This window comes from Tamandua tetradactyla, chromosome 14, assembly GCF_023851605.1.
Source record: "Tamandua tetradactyla isolate mTamTet1 chromosome 14, mTamTet1.pri, whole genome shotgun sequence".
In the NCBI taxonomy this organism is placed as follows: domain Eukaryota; kingdom Metazoa; phylum Chordata; class Mammalia; order Pilosa; family Myrmecophagidae; genus Tamandua; species Tamandua tetradactyla.
The window spans coordinates 14,434,021-14,454,360 of record NC_135340.1 but is presented as its reverse complement, the minus strand read 5'-3'; the positions used below and the strand labels follow the sequence as shown (position 1 = coordinate 14,454,360).

Below are 20,340 nucleotides of genomic sequence, written 5' to 3'. Positions count from 1 at the left end.
TGCCTATTCAACTTTCACAGGGAAAGAATTAATTACCATTCTCCATACTAGGGAAACTTTTTCATGCCAAGTCATTTCACAGATCAGTGCCAAGTCTATGGATTAAGTGACTTTAGGAAACTTGATCCCATGCCTTTGCTTAAGGAAGAGTCTGGGACCAGCTGCTTATCTCAGCAGAGGGCCGCAAGTGAGGAGGCACATGCTGAGTACAGCAGGCATGAGGATTGACTTATCTGGTATATCATGTTAAATATTTTTTTTACTACATACAGGTAACTTTAGATTTTACTTATAAATAGGTTTTATCTGTGACAGAAACAGAGCCAAATATATACATGGCTATATTATTATTCAAACTCCTGTCGTTGTAGAAATCTTTTAAAAAATAAAACTAAGCTCTGGACATGTTTTAACATATCCCTATTTGACAATCACAGCTTCAATCATCAATTCAATCATAAGAAATCCTCCCATCACTCCACAAAACTATTATTTTGTGAAAGATTTTGCAGGAAGGTGGAGATTTTTCACTCCAGTTAGTTTCCATCAGAAGATACAGGCAGATTCTTAAATATAACAGATAGCTGGTGATATTGACTTAAACCAAAAGGTGCAGATGGAGAAGCAGATGTAGCTGTCACCGCATAGGCTGAGTAAGCACAGCGGGCGCGGTGAATGTTCCTGCCCCACAACCTGCAATAATAAAATATTAGCTCCCTGAAACCCTACTGGACTTTAGACTCCAAATGGAAACTAATCTTTAGAGCATTTACAACCAGCCATGGTAGAAGCGTGTATGGCATTCAATACATAATTGAAAAGACCCACAGTAAACATAGAAGATAAGAAAGCCACCACATAACACACACAAAAAAACAGAAGTCCATTGGTCCAAAGTCTGCTCAGAGACTCTCAAATGTATTTTTCTAATTCCATGCACAGCCATGTCTATCTCGTAATGGTTATCTGGCCAGTTAATGAACATACCTAAAAATGAGCATTTCATAACATGCCTTGGCAATATAATTCATGGCCCTTAAAAGAAATGGGAGGGGTGCGTGGGTGGTTCAGTGGTAGAATGCTCACCTTCCATGAGGGAGACCTGGGTTCGATTCCCGGACCATGTACCCCCCAAAAAAAACAAAACAAAGGGAGATCGCATCCTTAAAATAATCAAAGGAAATTTATTAATTAAACCATTTCACAATTTATCACCCAGGAGCTTCTTTTCTCAAAACCCTTATTAAAATACAGAATTTAATTCTGGGTATTAGCAAAACCCAGAGTTCAATGAAAACATTTTCTTCAGTTACATGATACTGCACTCCCATTAATATTTCAGTAACTTAATAGCCTTTTTAATAGAAGTACTTCCTTGTGGAAATGAAAAAGATTTATTTGATAAATTAGTTGAGTTAATGTCCTCATTAAAATTAGAATTTAGATTCCAAGAGACAAGATGTTATAATCCATGCTCAACAGGGAGACTGTCCGACTTCGTGCTCCCTACCAACCCCATAGTACTCAGTAAATAATTAAAGCACAGAACTCTCATCCAGGCCCATGGCTTCCACTATCAATTACGGTTTGGGCTTATGGCTCAAACCTGAGTCTTCTGATTCCAGAAAGCACTCTTCCAACTGTACACTGACCATTTTATGGTGGAAGTCCCCAACATACTGCTTTTTGCTGACTTTGCTATTTAAAAATTATGGTCCATAGCAGCAGTACTGGCATCCCCTGGGAGCTTGTTAGAAAAGCAGAATCTAACAGTAGGCCCAGACTCAGACCTACTAGATCAAAATCTGTATTTTATCATTATTCCCAGTTGATTCCTGTGCAGTTAAAGTTTGAGAGGCACTGCTCTATGATTCTCTAATCTCTGTTGAATTTTTCCTCTTCACAAATACTTTCAAACATGCAAAACACATGTCCTATCAGCATCTCACAAAGATTTTATGAAAATCAGCTTTTAAACCTCTGCAGATTAAGCTATTTTTAAATTGTCATGAGAAAAGGAACTAAATAAAGCAAAATGTGATCCTTCCTTTTTGGAAGTTCTTTAATCAGTACACTTATCACTTCAAAATGACATCTTTACTGATACTCAAAAGTAATTTCCAGATTTGCTATGCTGAAAAAAAGTCCAATCCCTACAAAAATTGTTGATTTTATGAGTTCCCTCTTGTGCCGAAACAAACAGAGCAGTCCCCTGAACAGTTAAACATGTATATAGGATTATTCTGTGGATGCTTCATTCTGTTAAGGAAGCTGAGTGAGAACTTGACACAGCTTCTTTCCTAGCAGAGCAGGCCACATTTCCCATAGGAAACATTCAAAACACCAGGCTCTACAATGTACTTTTCTCTACCTAAATACTCTGGCTATTCCAGTCGAGGAATGTTCATCTCTCTAATGGAAGGGGAGTGCACAATGTCATACTTGTAAGCACTTTTCTAATTGGCAAAAACCTCCTGCATTTTATTCTGCCTCCCTCTCTTTAACTGTCAATATCAGAATGCCAGAGGGCTTTATAGGTCAACGGCTATAGTCCCTCAGAGCGTGTTTGTGTGTAAAACAGATTTATATGTTTCTCTATCAAATTCTGGTCAAAGGTCATTTTGTATGTCACATATGAATCCTTCCCAATTCACTAACATCATTTCTCTAAAAGTGTAAGTCACTTACAGCATTCAGCAGGCTTTACTTGTCACTGAATGTATTCTAACAGAGGTCATTTTAAGGGATGTTTTAAGGGAAGTTCTTGAATCGGTAAGGAGATAGATAGGTCTTAATGACCTCAATGGACCTTTATAACACCATTTCTCAACTTTTTAAGTAGTTCTATATTCATGAACAGAAAATTGATTATTGTAATATCAGGTCTTCCCTGAAATTCATTAGAGAAAAATTTTTAGATAGTTTGGTCATTAAATAACTAAACAATTATGTAGCTTAATTGGCCTGGACAAACAGTCTTGAATATTATTTATTTACGAATATTATTTATTCTTTTAAAAGTATCATTATTTTAATAGTATCAGAAGAGCTGATACTCAAGTTCCTTCTTAACTTTAGAAACAAGTTTAGTTATCAAGATTATCGGTGATCACTTTTTATTTTTAATTTTTAAAAATATTTTTATTGCGTTATCTTCCATACATACAGTCTATCCATAGTATACAATCAATGGCTAACAATATCATCAAAGAGTTGTGTATTCATCATGATCATTTTGGAACATTACATCACTCCAGAAAAAGAAATAAAAAAGAAAAAAAATCATACTCCATACGCTTTCCTCTCATTGACCACTAGTATTTCAATCTACCCAATTTTTTTACTCCTTATCCCCCTCATCATTTATTTATTATCATTTATTTATTGTTTTTTTTTACTCATCTGTCCATACCCAGGATAAAAGGAGCATCAGACACAAGGTTTTCACAATCACATGGTCACACTGTAAAAACTATATAATTATACAATCGTCTTCAAGAATCAAGGCTACTGGAATACAGTTCAACAATTTCAGGTACTTATCTCAAACTCCAGTGTTGACCTTTTGATCCATCTGTTTTCTATTTTATTAAAATTCTGACTGTATCATTCTTTTCCCCTGCTTTCTTCAGGTTTATTTGTAGTCCACTTTTATTTTCTGAAGTTGACTGCTAAGTTCATCCTCTCACCAGCTGCATTTAAAAACAATATATTTTCTTCTAATGATCCTTTAGCCCAAACCACAAGTACTGACTGTTAGAAAGTCACAGACATCCATTAAGCAGCCCTTGTCCAGACCTCATCTACGCCATCTCCTTCTCTAGGGATGTTACAAACATACTTAGTGGCCATCTTCTGACTTTTCGCTTCCCCCCACCTCCTTTTCTATTGTGTGCCATTCCACAATCTGGGGAAAATGTTAAGTCTAGCGAAAAGGCCCAGCCAGACCTTAGACCCGAAACATGGAACAAGTAGCCCCAGATAATTATCTGAACAGGATTTCTCAGTGACGGAGCCACCCATCCACCCACCCAGGTGGGTAAAATACAGACTCAAATAGACTTGCTTCTCTTCTCTGGTATGAACTAGGGCATTTGGAGCTGCCATCTATTTACCCAGACCTAGTTTGGACCTAGTTTGAGACCAGCCATCGTGGAACTTCTTCCCCTGCTTTTTTGGACTCTGGAGTAGTAAGAGTTAAAAAGACATACCCTCTGGTGCGTGGCGCCCACGCCCCGCCAGCCAGCCTGCCCGCCCTCCTCTCCCCTCTTTGTCCGCCGGCTCGGCGCGCGGCACCCACGTCCCACCAGCCAGCCCGCCCGCCCTCCTCTCCCCTCTTTGTCCACTGGCTCGGCGCGCGGCACCCACGTCCCACCAGCCAGCCCGCCCGCCCTCCTCTCCCCTCTTTGTCCGCCGGCTCGGCGCGCGGCACCCATGCCCTGCCAGCCAGCCCGCCCGCCCTCCTCTCCCCTGTCCGCCGGCCCAGCGCGCGGCGCCCACGCCCCGCCAGCCAGCCCGCCCGCCCTCCTCTCCCCTCTTCCCCCTCCTGCTCCGGCGGCTCTCCAACCACCACCGTGCCCTCTTCCGCCTTCACCGGCTCCTCCGCCACTGGCCTCGACAGTCTTGCCACCCTCACCTTTCCTCCTCCAGAACAGCTACTGGGGGAGTGGAGGCAATACAGAGCAGCTCCCGGAGCCACGACAGAGATCAAAGGGACGGCGTACCCCATCCTGGAACGGCTGACTGTCTGGGAGAACCAGCTCCGGCGAGATCGCCGAGGGGCGCGGGCTTTCCCGGGCGGAACGGCCAGCGGCTGGAGTCCCTCCCTTCCTCCTTCCCAGGCCAACTGGGAAAATTAGGCAGGCGGTCCCCTTGGGCCGCAGCGGCTGGCGCCCCCACCACGAGAGGCCCCCCAGACCAACTGAGAGAGTTGGGTCGGAAATCCCCAGACTGTGGAGAACAGTGACCGGGGGGTCCCTTCCAAACACGTGACTCCCCGGTCCGGCTGGGAACAGTGCACTCTCCCGGGCTGCGGCAGCTGGCGCCCTCCCGCCACGCTTGGCACCTCGGGCCGACTAGGAAATTGGGTCGGGCGCTCTCCCATGCTGCGGCGGCCGGCAACCCTCCCCACGTTCAGACCCCCGGGCCAGCTGGCACTCTTCCAAGATGCTTCGGCTGCCAAACCTCCCCTACGGCGAGAGTTTTCCAAAGTTAAAGGACCCACAGCAACTTTCACTGGTTGAACCCATAGACAAACGTGTGCCACGAGCGCCACCTACTGGACAGGATAAGAAAAACAGAACGCAGAGATTTCACAGAAAAATCTTTCAACCTGTGGGGTCCAACACCCAGGGAAATCTGACTAAATGCCCAGATGCCAGCAGAAGATAACGGATCACGCTCAGAAAATTGAAAATATGGCCCAGTCAAAGGAACAAACCAATAGTTCAAATGAGATACAGGAGCTGAGACAACTAATGCTGAATATACGAACAGAAATGGAAAACCTCCTCAAAAACGAAATCGATAAATTGAGGGAGGACATGAAGAAGACGTGGGCTGATCAAAAAGAAGAAATAGAAAAACTGAAAAAAACAAATCACAGAGCTTACGGAAGTGAAGGATAAAGTAGAAAAGATGGAAAAAACAATGGATACCTACAATGATAGATTTAAAGAGACAGAAGATAGAATTAGTGATTTGGAGGATGGAACATCTGAATTCCAAAAAGAAACAGAAACTATAGGGAAAAGAATGGAAAAATTTGAACAGGGTATCAGGGAACTCAAGGACAATGTGAACCGCACAAATATACGTGTTGTGGGTGTCCCAGAAGGAGAAGAGAAGGGAAAAGGAGGAGAAAAAATAATGGAAGAAATTATCACTGAAAATTTCCCAACTCTTATGAAAGACCTAAAATTACAGATCCAAAATGTGCAGCGCACCCCAAAGAGATTAGACCCAAATAGGCGTTCTCCAAGACACTTACTAGTTAGAATGTCACAGGTCAAAGAGAAAGAGAGGATCTTGAAAGCAGCGAGAGAGAAGCAATACATCACATACAAGGGAAACCCAATAAGACTATGTGTAGATTTCTCAGCAGAAACCATGGAAGCTAGAAGACAGTGGGATGATATATTTAAGTTACTAAAAGAGAAAAACTGCCAACCAAGACTCCTATATCCAGCAAAATTGTCCTTCAAAAATGAGGGAGAAATTAAAACATTCTCAGACAAAAAGTCACTGAGAGAATTTGTGACCAAGAGACCAGCTCTGCAAGAAATACTGAAGGGAGCACTAGAGTCAGATACGAAAAGACAGAAGAGAGAGGCATGGAGAAGAGTGTAGAAAGAAGGAAAGTCAGATATGATATATATAATACAAAAGGCAAAATGGTAGAGGAAAATACTATCCAAACAGTAATAACTCTAAATGTTAATGGACTGAATTCCCCAATCAAAAGGCATAGACTGGCAGAATGGATTAAAAAACAGGATCCTTCTATATGCTGTCTACAGGAAACACATCTTAGACCCAAAGATAAATATAGGTTGAAAGTGAAAGGTTGGGAAAAGATATTTCATGCAAATAACAACCAGAAAAGAGCAGGAGTGGCTACACTAATATCCAACAAATTAGACTTCAAATGTAAAACAGTTAAAAGAGACAAAGAAGGACACTATCTACTAATAAAAGGAACAATTAAGCAAGAAGACATAACAATCATAAATATTTACGCACCGAACCAGAATGCCCCAAAATACGTGAGGAATACACTGCAAACACTGAAAAGGGAAATAGACACATATACCGTAATAGCTGGAGACTTCAATTCACCACTCTCATCAATGGACAGAACATCTAGACAGAGGATCAATAAAGAAATAGAGAATCTGAATATTACTATAAATGAGCTAGACTTAACAGACATTTATAGGACATTACATCCCACAACAGCAGGATACACCTTTTTCTCAAGTGCTCATGGATCATTCTCAAAGATACACCATATGCTGGGTCACAAAGCAAGTCTTAACAAATTTAAAAAGATTGAAATCATACACAACACTTTCTCGTATCATAAAGGAATGAAGTTGGAAATCAATAATAGGCGGAGTGCCAGAAAATTCACAAATACATGGAGGCTCAACAACACACTCTTAAACAACAAGTGGGTCAAAGAAGAAATTGCAGGAGATATTAGTAAATACCTAGAGGCAAATGAAAATGAAAACACAACATATCAAAACTTATGAGACGCAGCAAAGGCAGTGCAAAGAGGGAAATTTATTGCCCTAAATGCCTTTATCAGAAAAGAAGAAAAGGCAAAAATGCAGGAATTAACTGTCCACTTGGAAGAACTGGAGAAAGAACAGCAAACTAATCCCAAAGCAAGCAAAAGGAAAGAAATAACAAAGATCAGAGCAGAAATAAATGAAATTGAAAACATGAAAACAATAGAGAAAATCAATAAGACCAGAAGTTGGTTCTATGAGAAAATCAATAAGATTGATGGGCCCTTAGCAAGATTGACAAAAAGAAGAAGAGAGAGGATGCAAATAAATAAGATCAGAAATGGAAGAGGAGACATAACTACTGACCTCACAGAAATAAAGGAGGTAATAACAGGATACTATGAACAACCTTACGCTAATAAATACAACAATTTAGATGAAATGGACGGGTTCCTGGAAAGACATGAACAACCAACTTTGACTCAAGAAGAAATAGATGACCTCAACAAACCAATCACAAGTAAAGAGATTGAATTAGTCATTCAAAAGCTCCCTAAAAAGAAAAGTCCAGGACCAGACGGCTTCACATGTGAATTCTATCAAACATTCCAGAAAGAATTAGTACCAACTCTCCTCAAACTCTTCAAAAAAATCGAAGTGGAGGGAAAACTACCTAATTCATTCTATGAAGCCAACATCACCCTCATACCAAAACCAGGCAAAGATATTACAAAAAAAGAAAACTACAGACCAATCTCTCTAATGAATATAGATGCAAAAATCCGCAATAAAATTCTAGCAAATCGTATCCAACAACACATTAAAAGAATTATACATCAGGACCAAGTAGGATTCATCCCAGGTATGCAAGGATGGTTCAACATAAGAAAATCAATTAATGTAATACACCACATCAACAAATCAAAGCAGAAAAATCACATGATCATCTCAATTGATGCAGAGAAGGCATTTGACAAGATTCAACATCCTTTCCTGTTGAAAACACTTCAAAAGATAGGAATACAAGGGAACTTCCTTAAAATGATAGAGGGAATATATGAAAAACCCACAGCTAATATCATCCTCAATGGGGAAAAATTGAAAACTTTCCCCCTAAGATCAGGAACAAGACAAGGATGTCCACTATCACTACTATTATTCAACACTGTTTTGGAAGTTCTAGCCAAAGCAATTAGACAAGAAAAAGAAATACAAGGCATCAAAATTGGAAAGGAAGAAGTAAAACTATCACTGTTTGCAGACGATATGATACTATACATAGAAAACCCGGAAAAATCCACAACAAAACTACTAGAGCTAATAAATGAGTACAGCAAAGTAGCAGGCTACAAGATCAACATTCAAAAATCTGTAGCTTTTCTATACACTAGTAATGAACAAGCTGAGGGGGAAATCAAGAAACGAATCCCATTTACAATTGCAACTAAAAGAATAAAATACCTAGGAATAAATTTAACCAGAGACAAAAAACCTATATAAAGAAAACTACAAAAAACTGCTAAAAGAAATCACAGAAGACCTAAATAGATGGAAGGGCATACCGTGTTCATGGATTGGAAGACTAAATATAGTTAAGATGTCAATCCTACCTAAACTGATTTACAGATTCAATGCAATACCAATCAAAATCCCAACAACTTATTTTTCAGAAATAGAAAAACCAATAAGCAAATTTATCTGGAAGGGCAGGGTACCCCGAATTGCTAAAAACATCTTGAGGAAAAAAAACGAAGCTGGAGGTCTCGCGCTGCCTGACTTTAAGGCATATTATGAAGCCACAGTGGTCAAAACAGCATGGTATTGGCATAAAGATAGATATATCGACAAATGGAATCGAATAGAGTGCTCAGATATAGACCCTCTCATCTATGGACATTTGATCTTTGATAAGGCAGTCAAGCCAACTCACCTGGAACAGAACAGTCTCTTCAATAAATGGTGCCTAGAGAACTGGATATCCATATGCAAAAGAATGAAAGAAGACCCATCTCTCATACCCTATACAAAAGTTAACTCAAAATGGATCAAAGATCTAAACATTAGGTCTAAGACCATAAAACAGTTAGAGGAAAATGTTGGGAGATATCTTATGGATCTTACAACTGGAGGTGGTTTTATGGACCTTAAACCTAAAGCAAGAACACTGAAGAAGGAAATAAATAAATGGGAGCTCCTCAAAATTAAACACTTTTGTGCATCAGAGAACTTCATCAAGAAAGTAGAAAGACAGCCTACACAATGGGAGACAATATTTGGAAACGACATATCAGATAAAGGTCTAGTATCCAGAATTTCTAAAGAGATTGTCCAACTCAACAACAAAAAGACAGCCAACCCAATTACAAAATGGGAAAAAGACTTAAACAGACACCTACCAGAAGAAGAAATACGGATGGCCAAGAGGCACATGAAGAGATGCTCAATGTCCCTGGCCATTAGAGAAATGCAAATCAAAACCACAATGAGATATCATCTCACACCCACCAGAATGGCCATTATCAACAAAACAGAAAATGACAAGTGCTGGAGAGGATGAGGAGAAAGAGGCACACTTATCCACTGTTGGTGGGAATGTCAAAGGGTGCAACCACTGTGGAAGGCAGTTTGGCGGTTCCTCAAAAAGCTGAATATAGAATTGCCATACGACCCAGCAATACCATTGCTAGGTATCTACTCAAAGGACTTAAGGGCAAAGACACAAACGGACATTTGCACACCAATGTTTATAGCAGCGTTATTTACAATTGCAAAGAGATGGAAACAGCCAAAATCTCCATCAACAGAAGAGTGGCTAAACAAACTGTGGTATATACATACGATGGAATATTATACAGCTTTAAGACAAGATAAACTTATGAACCATGTAATAACATGGATGGACCTAGAGAATATTATGCTGAGTGAATCCAGCCAAAAACTAAAGGACAAATACTGTATGGTCCCACTGATGTGAACGGACATTCGAGAATAAACTTGAAATATGTCATTGGAAACAGAGTTCAGCAGGAGTTAGAAACAGGGTAAGACAATGGGTAATTGAAGCTGAAGGGATACAGACTGTGCAACAGGACTAGATACAAAAACTCAAAAATGGACAGCACAATAATACCTAATTGTAAAGTAATCATGTTAAAATACTGAATGAAGCTGCATCTGAGCTATAGGGTTTTTTTTTGTTTTTGTTTGCTTGTTGGTTTGTTTGTTGTTGTTTTTTACTATTACTACTACTTTTATTTCTTTTCTTTATATTAACATTTTATATCTTTTTCTGTTGTGTTGCTAGTTCCTCTAAACCAATGCAAATATACTAAGAAACAATGATCATGCATCTATGTGATGATGTTAAGAATTACTGAGTGCATATGTAGAATGGTATGATTTCTAAATGTTGTGTTAATTTCTTTTTTTTTTCTTTCCGTTAATAAAAAAATAAAAATAAAAAAAATAAAAAAAATAAAAAAAAAAGAAATCACAGAAGACCTAAATAGATGGAAGGGCATACCGTGTTCATGGATTGGAAGACTAAATAGAATTAAGATGTCAATCCTACCTAAACTGATCTACAGATTCAATGCAATACCAATCAAAATCCCAACAACTTATTTTTCAGAAATAGAAAAACCAATAAGCAAATTTATCTGGAAGGGCAGGTTGCCCCGAATTGCTAAAAACATCTTGAGGGAAAAAAACGAAGCTGGAGGTCTCGCGATGCCGGACTTTAAGGCATATTATGAAGCCACAGTGGTCAAAACAGCATGGTACTGGCATAAAGATAGATATATCGACCAATGGAATCGAATAGAGTGCTCAGATATAGACCCTCTCATCTATGGACATTTGATCTTTGATAAGGCAGTCAAGCCAACTCACCTGGGAAAGAACAGTCTCTTCAATACATGGTGCCTAGAGAACTGGATATCCATATGTAAAAGAATAAAAGAAGACCCGTATCTCACACCTTATACAAAAGTTAACTCAAAATGGATCAAAGATCTAAACATTAGGTCTAAGACCATAAAACAGTTAGAGGAAAATGTAGGGAGATATCTTATGAATCTTACAAGTGGAGGCGGTTTTATGGACCTTAAACCTAAAGCAAGAGCACTGAAGAAAGAAATAAATAAATAGGAGCTCCTCAAAATTAAACACTTTTGTGCATGAAAGAACTTCATCAAGAAAGTAGAAAGACAGCCTACACAATGGGAGATAATATTTGGAAATGACATATCAGATAAAGGTCTAGTATCCAGAATTTCTAAAGAGATTGTCCAACTCAACAACAAAAAGACAGCCAACCCAATTACAAAATGGGAAAAAGACTTAAACAGACACCTACCAGAAGAGGAAATACGGATGGCCAAGAGGCACATGAAGAGATGCTCAATGTCCCTGGCCATTAGAGAAATGCAAATCAAAACCACAATGAGATATCATCTCACACCCAACAGAATGGCCATTATCAACAAAACAGAAAATGACAAGTGCTGGAGAGGATGCGGAGAAAGAGGCACACTTATCCACTGTTGGTGGGAATGTCAAAGGGTGCAACCACTGTGGAAGGCAGTTTGGCGGTTCCTCAAAAAGCTGAATATAGACTTGCCATACGACCCAGTAATACCATTGCTAGGTATCTACTCAAAGGACTTAAGGGCAAAGACACAAACGGACATTTGCACACCAATGTTTATAGCGGCGTTATTTACAATTGCAAAGAGATGGAAACAGCCAAAATGTCCATCAACAGAAGAATGGCTAAACAAACTGTGGTGTGTACATACGATAGAATATTATGCAGCTTTAAGACAAGATAAACTTATGAACCATGTAATAACATGGATGGACCTAGAGAATATTATGCTGAGTGAGTCCAGCCAAAAACTAAAGGACAAATACTATATGGTCCCACTGATGTGAACGGACATTCGAGAATAAACTTGAAATATGTCATTGGTAACAGAGTCCAGCAGGAGTTAGAAACAGGGTAAGACAATGGGTAATTGAAGCTGAAGGGATACAGACTGTGCAACAGGACTAGATACAAAAACTCAAAAATGGACAGCACAATAATACCTAATTGTAAAGTAATCATGTTAAAACACTGAATAAAGCTGCATCTGAGCTATAAAAAAAAAAAAAAAAAAAGACGTACCCTTTCTAGACTCTTTATTCTCTAAATAAAGGGATCATTTGCTGAGAGTTTCTTTTGTACCCTGAAGATGTTTTCCCTCTACCCATCATTGTAGCAACTCACTCCACATTGATATAATGATTTTAATATTCAATTCTAAATATTTTATATTTTCATTGAGATTTCTTATTTAATTCATGAGTAAATGAAACCTATTTAGTTTCCAACCACAGTGGTGTAACAATGACAGAGAAGTAGGTTTGAGTTTGTTATCACCACCCTGCACCAGCAATTCTAAACAATATCTGCGACAAAACATTCCAACTTGTAAAACACTTTCATTGGTCTAAGATCTAAACAATTGTCATGGTTACCACTGAGTTTTAATAATATCAGTATAACCTTCCAATTAGCACATTTTTACAACTTATCCTTCAATAAACACTGTGCTCTCCATGGAACTTAACTCAAAGAACTCCGCAGTATTCAACCAGCCTGAAGCAAACACTTAAGGTACCTTAGCCACACTTTTGGAACTATTTTTGCTCCTTTAGGGAGCAGTCAATGTCTTCAATATCTGTGGTTCTACAAGACTGTCTTAGTTTCCCAGGGTGCTATGATAAATACCACACAGCAGGTTGGCTTAAACCATAGGAATGTATGTCTTGGTTCAGTCTCAGAAGCTAGAAGACTGGCTTCCGCCGGGGGTTGGCAGCATCCTGGCTAGCCGGCAAGCTGCACGGCCCTTAGCTTTTCCATCACCCAGCCATGTCCTTGACTTTCTCTTAGGGTTCCTGCCTAATTTTAGCTTCTGGCTCCTCCCCCTGGCTCTCACTCTATAAAATTTTCATGCATATAAAAGATTTCTCGTGCACATAAAAGATTCCTGTAACCCAGATTGAGGCACATCCTCATTCAATGTGTTTTCTTCCTGAGGTACATAATTTGATCTACCACAATATCCATATATTTAAACAGATTCAAAATGAACGATGATAATTATAAAGATGAAGAAACAATTCTGTCATTTTATGTGACCGCTTAAGGGTTTTTGTTTGTGATTAAATTTTAAAAGCAAAAAAGAGTATGAACTCAGAGGTGTAAATTTTTTGTAAGAGCAAATTTCAGTTAATACTTGCTCTTTACTGAATTTGAATTTTTTATTGAAATTTTCAGTTAATACTTGCTCTTTACTGAATTTGAATTTTTTATTGAAATTTTTCTTTTAATTGTTAGTGGTTTCTAAACTAAAGGACTAACCTAGAAAATAAATCATGAAATCAATGGTATACTTCAGAAGTTTCTCCTGGTGTGAAGTTTCAGATGAGGTTAATCAAACCCAAAATATTTGCAAACAGTTTAAATCAACCTTGAACAATATACAGGGAAACACTAAGCTTTGTAACTTTCCTTAAAGATCAGCACACAGAAATTGTAGAGAAGGTCATTAATTATGCAAAAACAAAACATAAGGACTCCCAGGGGTGAGTCCAGCCCTGGCACCATGAGATCAACAATTCAATCCTGACCAAAAGGGGGAAAAGAAGTATAACTAATAAAAAAAAAAAAATCGGTGGCAGAGAGAGTTCAAATAGAGTTGAGAGGTTACTCTGGAGGTCACTCTTAAGCAAGCTTCAGCTAGACATTGCTACCTATCCTAACTTGCCAAATCCCAACCAAAAATATTCCATCCAATCCTAAAGAACATCTAGGACAATATTTAAGATTCTACCAAGGTTCCATGCACTAGGGAAATTTTCCAGAAACCTACAACCTCCAGATGGGTCCCTGAACCAGATAAGTCCTTGAAACCTAGAGGGCCCAGCCTCTCCACACATCAGATAGTTCCATCTTCCTACCCCATATTATTGACAGTCCCTTTCAGCATGAAAAAGTTAGAATGACCATAGCCCCAACACCCCTCAAGAGAGGGATAGAAAGCCATCACCTTTTATCAAAGGTGATGGTGGAGTTATACAGAGAAGGTAGGGTTTAAAAAACGACTATGATTGCTGAATCATTAAACCGATATTTCTTTTAGTCTCCAATATCTTAAAGTAGCTAGAAGTAAAAACCTAAAATTATGGAATTGTATCCCATATCCAAATTCTGAGATCTGTTCTACAAGTAATTGTTGTGCTGTGCTTTGAAATGTATTGCTTTTGTGTATACATGTTATTTTTTACACACACACAAAAAGTCGATTGTGACGATAAAAAAGACATTTATTCCTTCTAGCCTCCTACATTCTAGAACAGCTAGAAGGAAAAATCTGAGAGGATGGTATGGTAGCCCATGACAAACTCTGGTGTCTGTCTTGTAACCACTTGTTGAAGAGTGCTTTGAAAACTATTGCTTTTTCTTTCTTTGCTTTGTATATATATATTATACAGTAAAAAAAAAAAAATTTAAGGAAAAAAATTAAGAAAATTAATATTTACATAGAAAAAATAATCAGATTTCAAAGAATGCCTGGAATACAACAAAAGATGCCACTCTTACACAGCCAGAAGAAATCAAAACGGCAATGTTTAAATGTCGTGATTATTTTCACCAAGAACTGAACATTGTTCTAAATAAATGGATCAAATAATGTAAATATTCACCATCATTCAGCTATTTTCTCTGATTTTTTTTTTTTTTTTAACATGGGCAGGCACCAGGAATCGAACCTGGGTCCTCGGGCATGGCAGGCAAGCACTCTTACCTGCTGAGCCACCATGGCCCGCCCAATTTTTCTGATTTTTTTCAGAAGAACAGCTTTGAAGTTTTTGACTAAATTTAATAGAAATGTATCTTGAATTTTATAATTTATATATTTTAGTGGAAATTTTTTTACCAAGAAGCTATTTGAAAGCTGCTATAATCAATTCCAAAGAAGCAAAGATACAGACCTGGGATTATGAATCTTTACCACTTTTCTTATGCTTAAGATTTTTCCTATTTATCTGTTGCTTCAAGTAAAACATTTTGAAATTAATAAAGTATTTCTTAAATCAACTATAAACAAAGACTGACAAATCTAATTACACTCTAAGTACATGAATATGCAAAAAGATAAATTCTTATGAAGCCAAATTTGCAGAAGGCTCAAAAATAGTAAATGCAATCATTTGTTACTGTGATAAACCAATAAATAGATGCTTTTCTATTTTCAAAAATGCACTAAAAATATTAATGCATTGTTTTTCCCGTTCTGTTTCCCATTTACCATGACTTATTCTTTGCTGCTTTTTCTGTCTTTCTTACCCTCTCTTTGACTGATCAAATTCCTTTAATGCATCCTTTTTCCTTTACAGGTTTGAAAGTTACACATCTTGACTTGAAAGTTATATATCATGGCTTTGATCTTATATAATCATGGGGCAGGCCACGGTGGCTCAGTGGCAAGAACACTTGCCTGCCTTACCGAGGACCCAGGTTCATTTCCTGGTGCCTGCCCATGTAAAAGAAAAAAAAAAACAAAACTGTTATATAATCATGAACTTTTAAAGACCTAAAATTTTATACTGACCTAACAAAGCCTAAAGTTAATATTTCAATCCATTTTCCAAAAGTTTTAGAAAGATTACCATTTTTGTTTGTTTGTTTCCTTAAGGAAAGAAAATTCCTCCAAATTTCCCAATATGTCCCAACTTCAATTCAAATAATTGGAATTCGTGTCAATATAATCAATAGGTAAGAAAGAAAAAAATTTTATTTATTTAGTAATATAACTTCATTATTGAATACCTGGATAGTCACTAGATTAAGTTGTAGTTGTTTCAACAGACTAAAAAGAATGAGCAGAAGAAAAATGTTTTATTTCATAAGGTAAACTATTAAAAGGCAAACAAGAGTAATGGAAAAATCTGCAGAATTACTTAATAAAATGCTGAAGATTAAATACAAAGTACATAAGAGAGCATAAAATATGTATGCATGCAAACTGGAGAGACATGGGAAACAAAAATAAAAAATGTAAAGATGGAGGTTAGAAAGCAAATAATTCTAATCTAAGTCATTGTTTGAAAAATACCTGAAAAAAATACTAAGTTCACTTAAAATAAAACCAATTATCTTAAACCACAGCATTTAATTTGTAATAGCCAACAGTGAACAAACTTGCTTTTATCACTATATAGACGCCAACTAGCACCCCTAAGATTAATTCTTAGGTAGTACTACTAGAGATTCCTCTTCAATACCATCTTTTCAACTGTTTCCTTTGTACTATTTTTTTCTAGAGGAGAGCTGGTATCTAATTTGATTTATCTATACAATGTCACCAGGCCAAAGCATTTGAATTTTATTGTGAAGGCAAAGGAGAGTGACATGATCAGATTTGTATTTCAGAAAGAGCACTCTTGATACAGTGTGGAAGGGAGAATGAAGAAAGGAGACTGGAAAAAGAAATTAAGAGGCTGTTTTACCAAATCATATGAGATATGATAAACATACATGTTTTAGTTTCCTAGGCTGCTATTAAATAAATTTGGTGGCTTAAAACTGAAATTTATTGCTCATACCTAACGACATTAGATATAGTTCCTAGACGAGGGGATATAAGAGGGGAAAGTTTATTAATTGGCGAACTGGATAGAAAGATGGCAGCTCAGTTTTGAAATCAGCCAATAAAGAACAAGCTTATCCTGCTACACCAAAATGTAATTATATTGAGATGGTTTTATATATATATATTTAAGGTTATTAAACTTCCTTGCCTCTTCATAGCTTCTAGTGGTTTGCCAGCAATCCTTGGCTTGAAGCTGCAGCACTTACCTGCTTCCATCATCATATGGCACAATTCTCTCGAGTCTGTCTCTGTATCCAAATTTCCCTCTACTTATAAGGACATCAGTAATACTGGTTTAGATGCACCCTAATCCAGTTCGCCCCATTTTAGCTTCCTACCTGCTAAAACAAATATCATGTAATGGGCTGGCTTAACAATCGGAACTTATTGACTCCGTTTTTCAGAGGCCTAGAAGGCTTGCTTCCTCTTGGGGTCAGTATCTTCTGGCTTTCCAGCAATCTTTGAGGTTCCTCAGCTTTTCTACCCTTTGTCAATGCACATGTCAGTATCTTCTCCTTTCTCTCCTGGGTTCCATTACTTCCAGCTCTGGCTGTGCACCGTGGCTTTTCTCTCTGTGGCTTTCTCTGTAGGGCCTCCAGTAACAGGATTAAGATCAATCCTGGTTCAGTCGGGTCACACCTTAACTGAAGTAACCTCATGATAAAGCCCTATATACAACAGTTCACAGCTACAAGCATGCAGTAAGAATACAGTTTTCTGGGGTGCACAACTCCAAGCCACCACAGGCCTATCTTAACTAATCACATCTTCACAGACCCTATGTGCAAATAAGGTCACATTCACAGAACTAGAAGTAAGAACTTGAACATGTTTTTGAGGAACATAATTCAATCCATTAAAGTAGAATAGCAGTAAAATGGAGAATGGTAAAAGAGTACAGAGATATTAGAATCCTATACCAAGAATGTTTAGGAGAGTAAAATGAAAATGATTCTTTGGTGCTTGGCCTGGACAACTAACTACATTATAGTCCCTGGACTAAGGAATACAAGAGGGGAAAATTTATCAACTGGGAAACTGGATGGAAAGATGGCAGCTCAGTTTTGAAATCAGCCAATAAAGAATAAACTTTTCCGGCTACACCAAACATAACTATATTGAAATGGGGTTTAAGCTTATTTTTAGAGATGAGGTGGTAGTTTCAGGAATGAATTCCAAAATAGTCCTGGACATATTAATTCCTCTCATGTTGCTGCTAGTAATTTGACAAGTATTCTTTAGTAATTCTAAATTCATTAAAAGGGTTAAACACTTCTTTCGACAATCTATTTAAATAGCATATTGATTTGTTTTAAATAAGGCTAAAAGATATGATGATATGTTCTTCATCCTTATCCCTTAAATACAGAGTACTTTAGCACCTTCAGCTGCAGTTGATTTAGAAGTAGATGACAGTTTAGGGGTAAGTACCAAGACAAAAGACAACCGCATTCTTAAAGAACATAACTTAGGGTCATCATCATAGGATCTTTCCTCACTGAAAAAATACATGAACGCCAAAGCACAGTTTCCTTATAGCAAAAATAGAACTATTTGGAGGGTGATGAAAACGTTTTAAAATTCATTGTGGTAAAAGCACATAACTCTGTGAATATACTAAAAATACAAAATTGTACACTTTAAATGGGTGAAGTATATGAAATGTGAACTAGACTTGAGTAAAGCTGTTATTAAAAACACAATAACTTTTAAATCTCCTAATAGCAGATTTTACACGCTCCTAATTTTATATTAGACCTTTAAGTCTTTAGTAGAATTCAAAATGAGCAAAAAACAGAAAAAAAAGGATATTTATTTGTATTTAAGCTGAGGGTACAGTTCAAGTGAAGTAAAATGAAACAGGGTAAATTATTTAATCTCACTGAATATAGCATATACATAACTTTTTAAAGTTTCTGCCTGTTTCAATATTTTATGATTGTGTTCATGCAAATACAATCATCAAAACTGTCCTTCCACACATACAACATAGCACCACCTTTTATTTGCAGTACTTGATGTAAATGTTATGGTCAAAACATATCTGGCTTTAGCAATGTAAACATATCTGCTACAAGTAAACTTTAAAAGGAAAAAATGAATGATATTAATGAATAAATCAAAATAGAGCTGAGCATCGCACATGATACAATTAAACAAAATATTATATAATACTGTTTCAACAAGAACTACAACATAATAAAAACTTCACAAAAAGAAGGAAGCAGAAACAAAAAGTAATGTGTAAACTCCCAATAGTGTAATAATACTGAGGGACATAATATAAAATTTACCTCATAAAAACAAGGGGAAATAACCAAACCACAGAGTGAAAACCAAATTTGGTTTAGTATATTATAGTTATATACAGCAAATGCTTTTCTAAAATACACTCTAACAAAATCTTTTATTCTCTATTTTCCTTTTTTAAAAGATGATGTTCAATCATCTAAGTTGGGTACTTCGTGGAAATTTCACATTTTATTTTCAGTTATGTGGTTTTACCCAGCAAAAAACTTTTCATCTCTTTACTAGTTCTATTTTCCCAAATGATCAAAAACATTAAATTATCTTCATGAAACTTATCATATGTAAAGTCAAATAATCCCCAAACAAATCATCATAAAATAAATCTGCCTGAACAGAAAAAGTGAATACATTAAGTGCTGAAAATCACAGAAAAATATTCAATGAATAAGCAAAAATGTTCACATTTATCATGACTGTTGATTTTACTTTCTGGCTAAACTTAAGAAAAGATTTCAAAAAAAAAAAAGGGCGGGCCACGGTGGCTCAGCAGGCAAGGACGCTTTCCTGCCATGCCAAAGGACCCAGGTTTGATTCCCAGTGCCTGCCCATGTAAAAAAAAAAAAAGAAAGAAAAAGAAAAGTTTTCAAAAGTTCAGCAAGGACATTCAGTGCCACTTTGGATGTGCCTGCAATATACATATGAGTTATGTCTCTGTAGTACAAGGCAGACTCTATGTTTACCTTTAAAAAAAATTAAGTTATAAAGATTTCAAATTTCTAAAACCAGTTATAATACTGTGGCAAGCAAAACAAATTTGTTCTTTTTGCTCTTACATTCTGGCCTAATCTATAAACATGAACATTTTTCCATATGTTGTCTCAAACCATACCATTACAAAAGAGTTTAGATACCTCTGCTGGTTTCCACAAATGAATTGAAAAAGGAAAAGAAAAAAAAAACATACACACACAGAAACTGCAGTATTATTCATTTTCCTAAAGTGTCCTTAATGTGTTCAGCACATCAAGCAGCACTTGACACAGCAAGTTTCTTCAGATGATCCATAAACACTTGTAAACTAACATCATCTGTGAGAATTGGTGCTCCAGACTCCTAGAGGATGGGAAAAATATTTGCATTGATTAAATCAT

General features: G+C 37.2%; 1 protein-coding gene across 6 annotated transcripts in view; it reads right to left on the bottom strand.

Moving 5' to 3' along the window:
* Positions 1-18,732: 18,732 nt before the first annotated feature.
* Positions 18,733-20,340, bottom strand: part of SEC23A (SEC23 homolog A, COPII component) — a 65,048-nt gene continuing 63,440 nt past the window's right edge. For all 6 annotated transcript variants that reach the window (XM_077126899.1, XM_077126895.1, XM_077126894.1 and 3 more), the window contains one exon: positions 18,733-20,302. In XM_077126899.1, the coding sequence (XP_076983014.1) occupies positions 20,213-20,302 (90 nt within the window). In that variant the 3' untranslated portion in view covers positions 18,733-20,212. The remainder of the gene's footprint in view (positions 20,303-20,340) is intronic.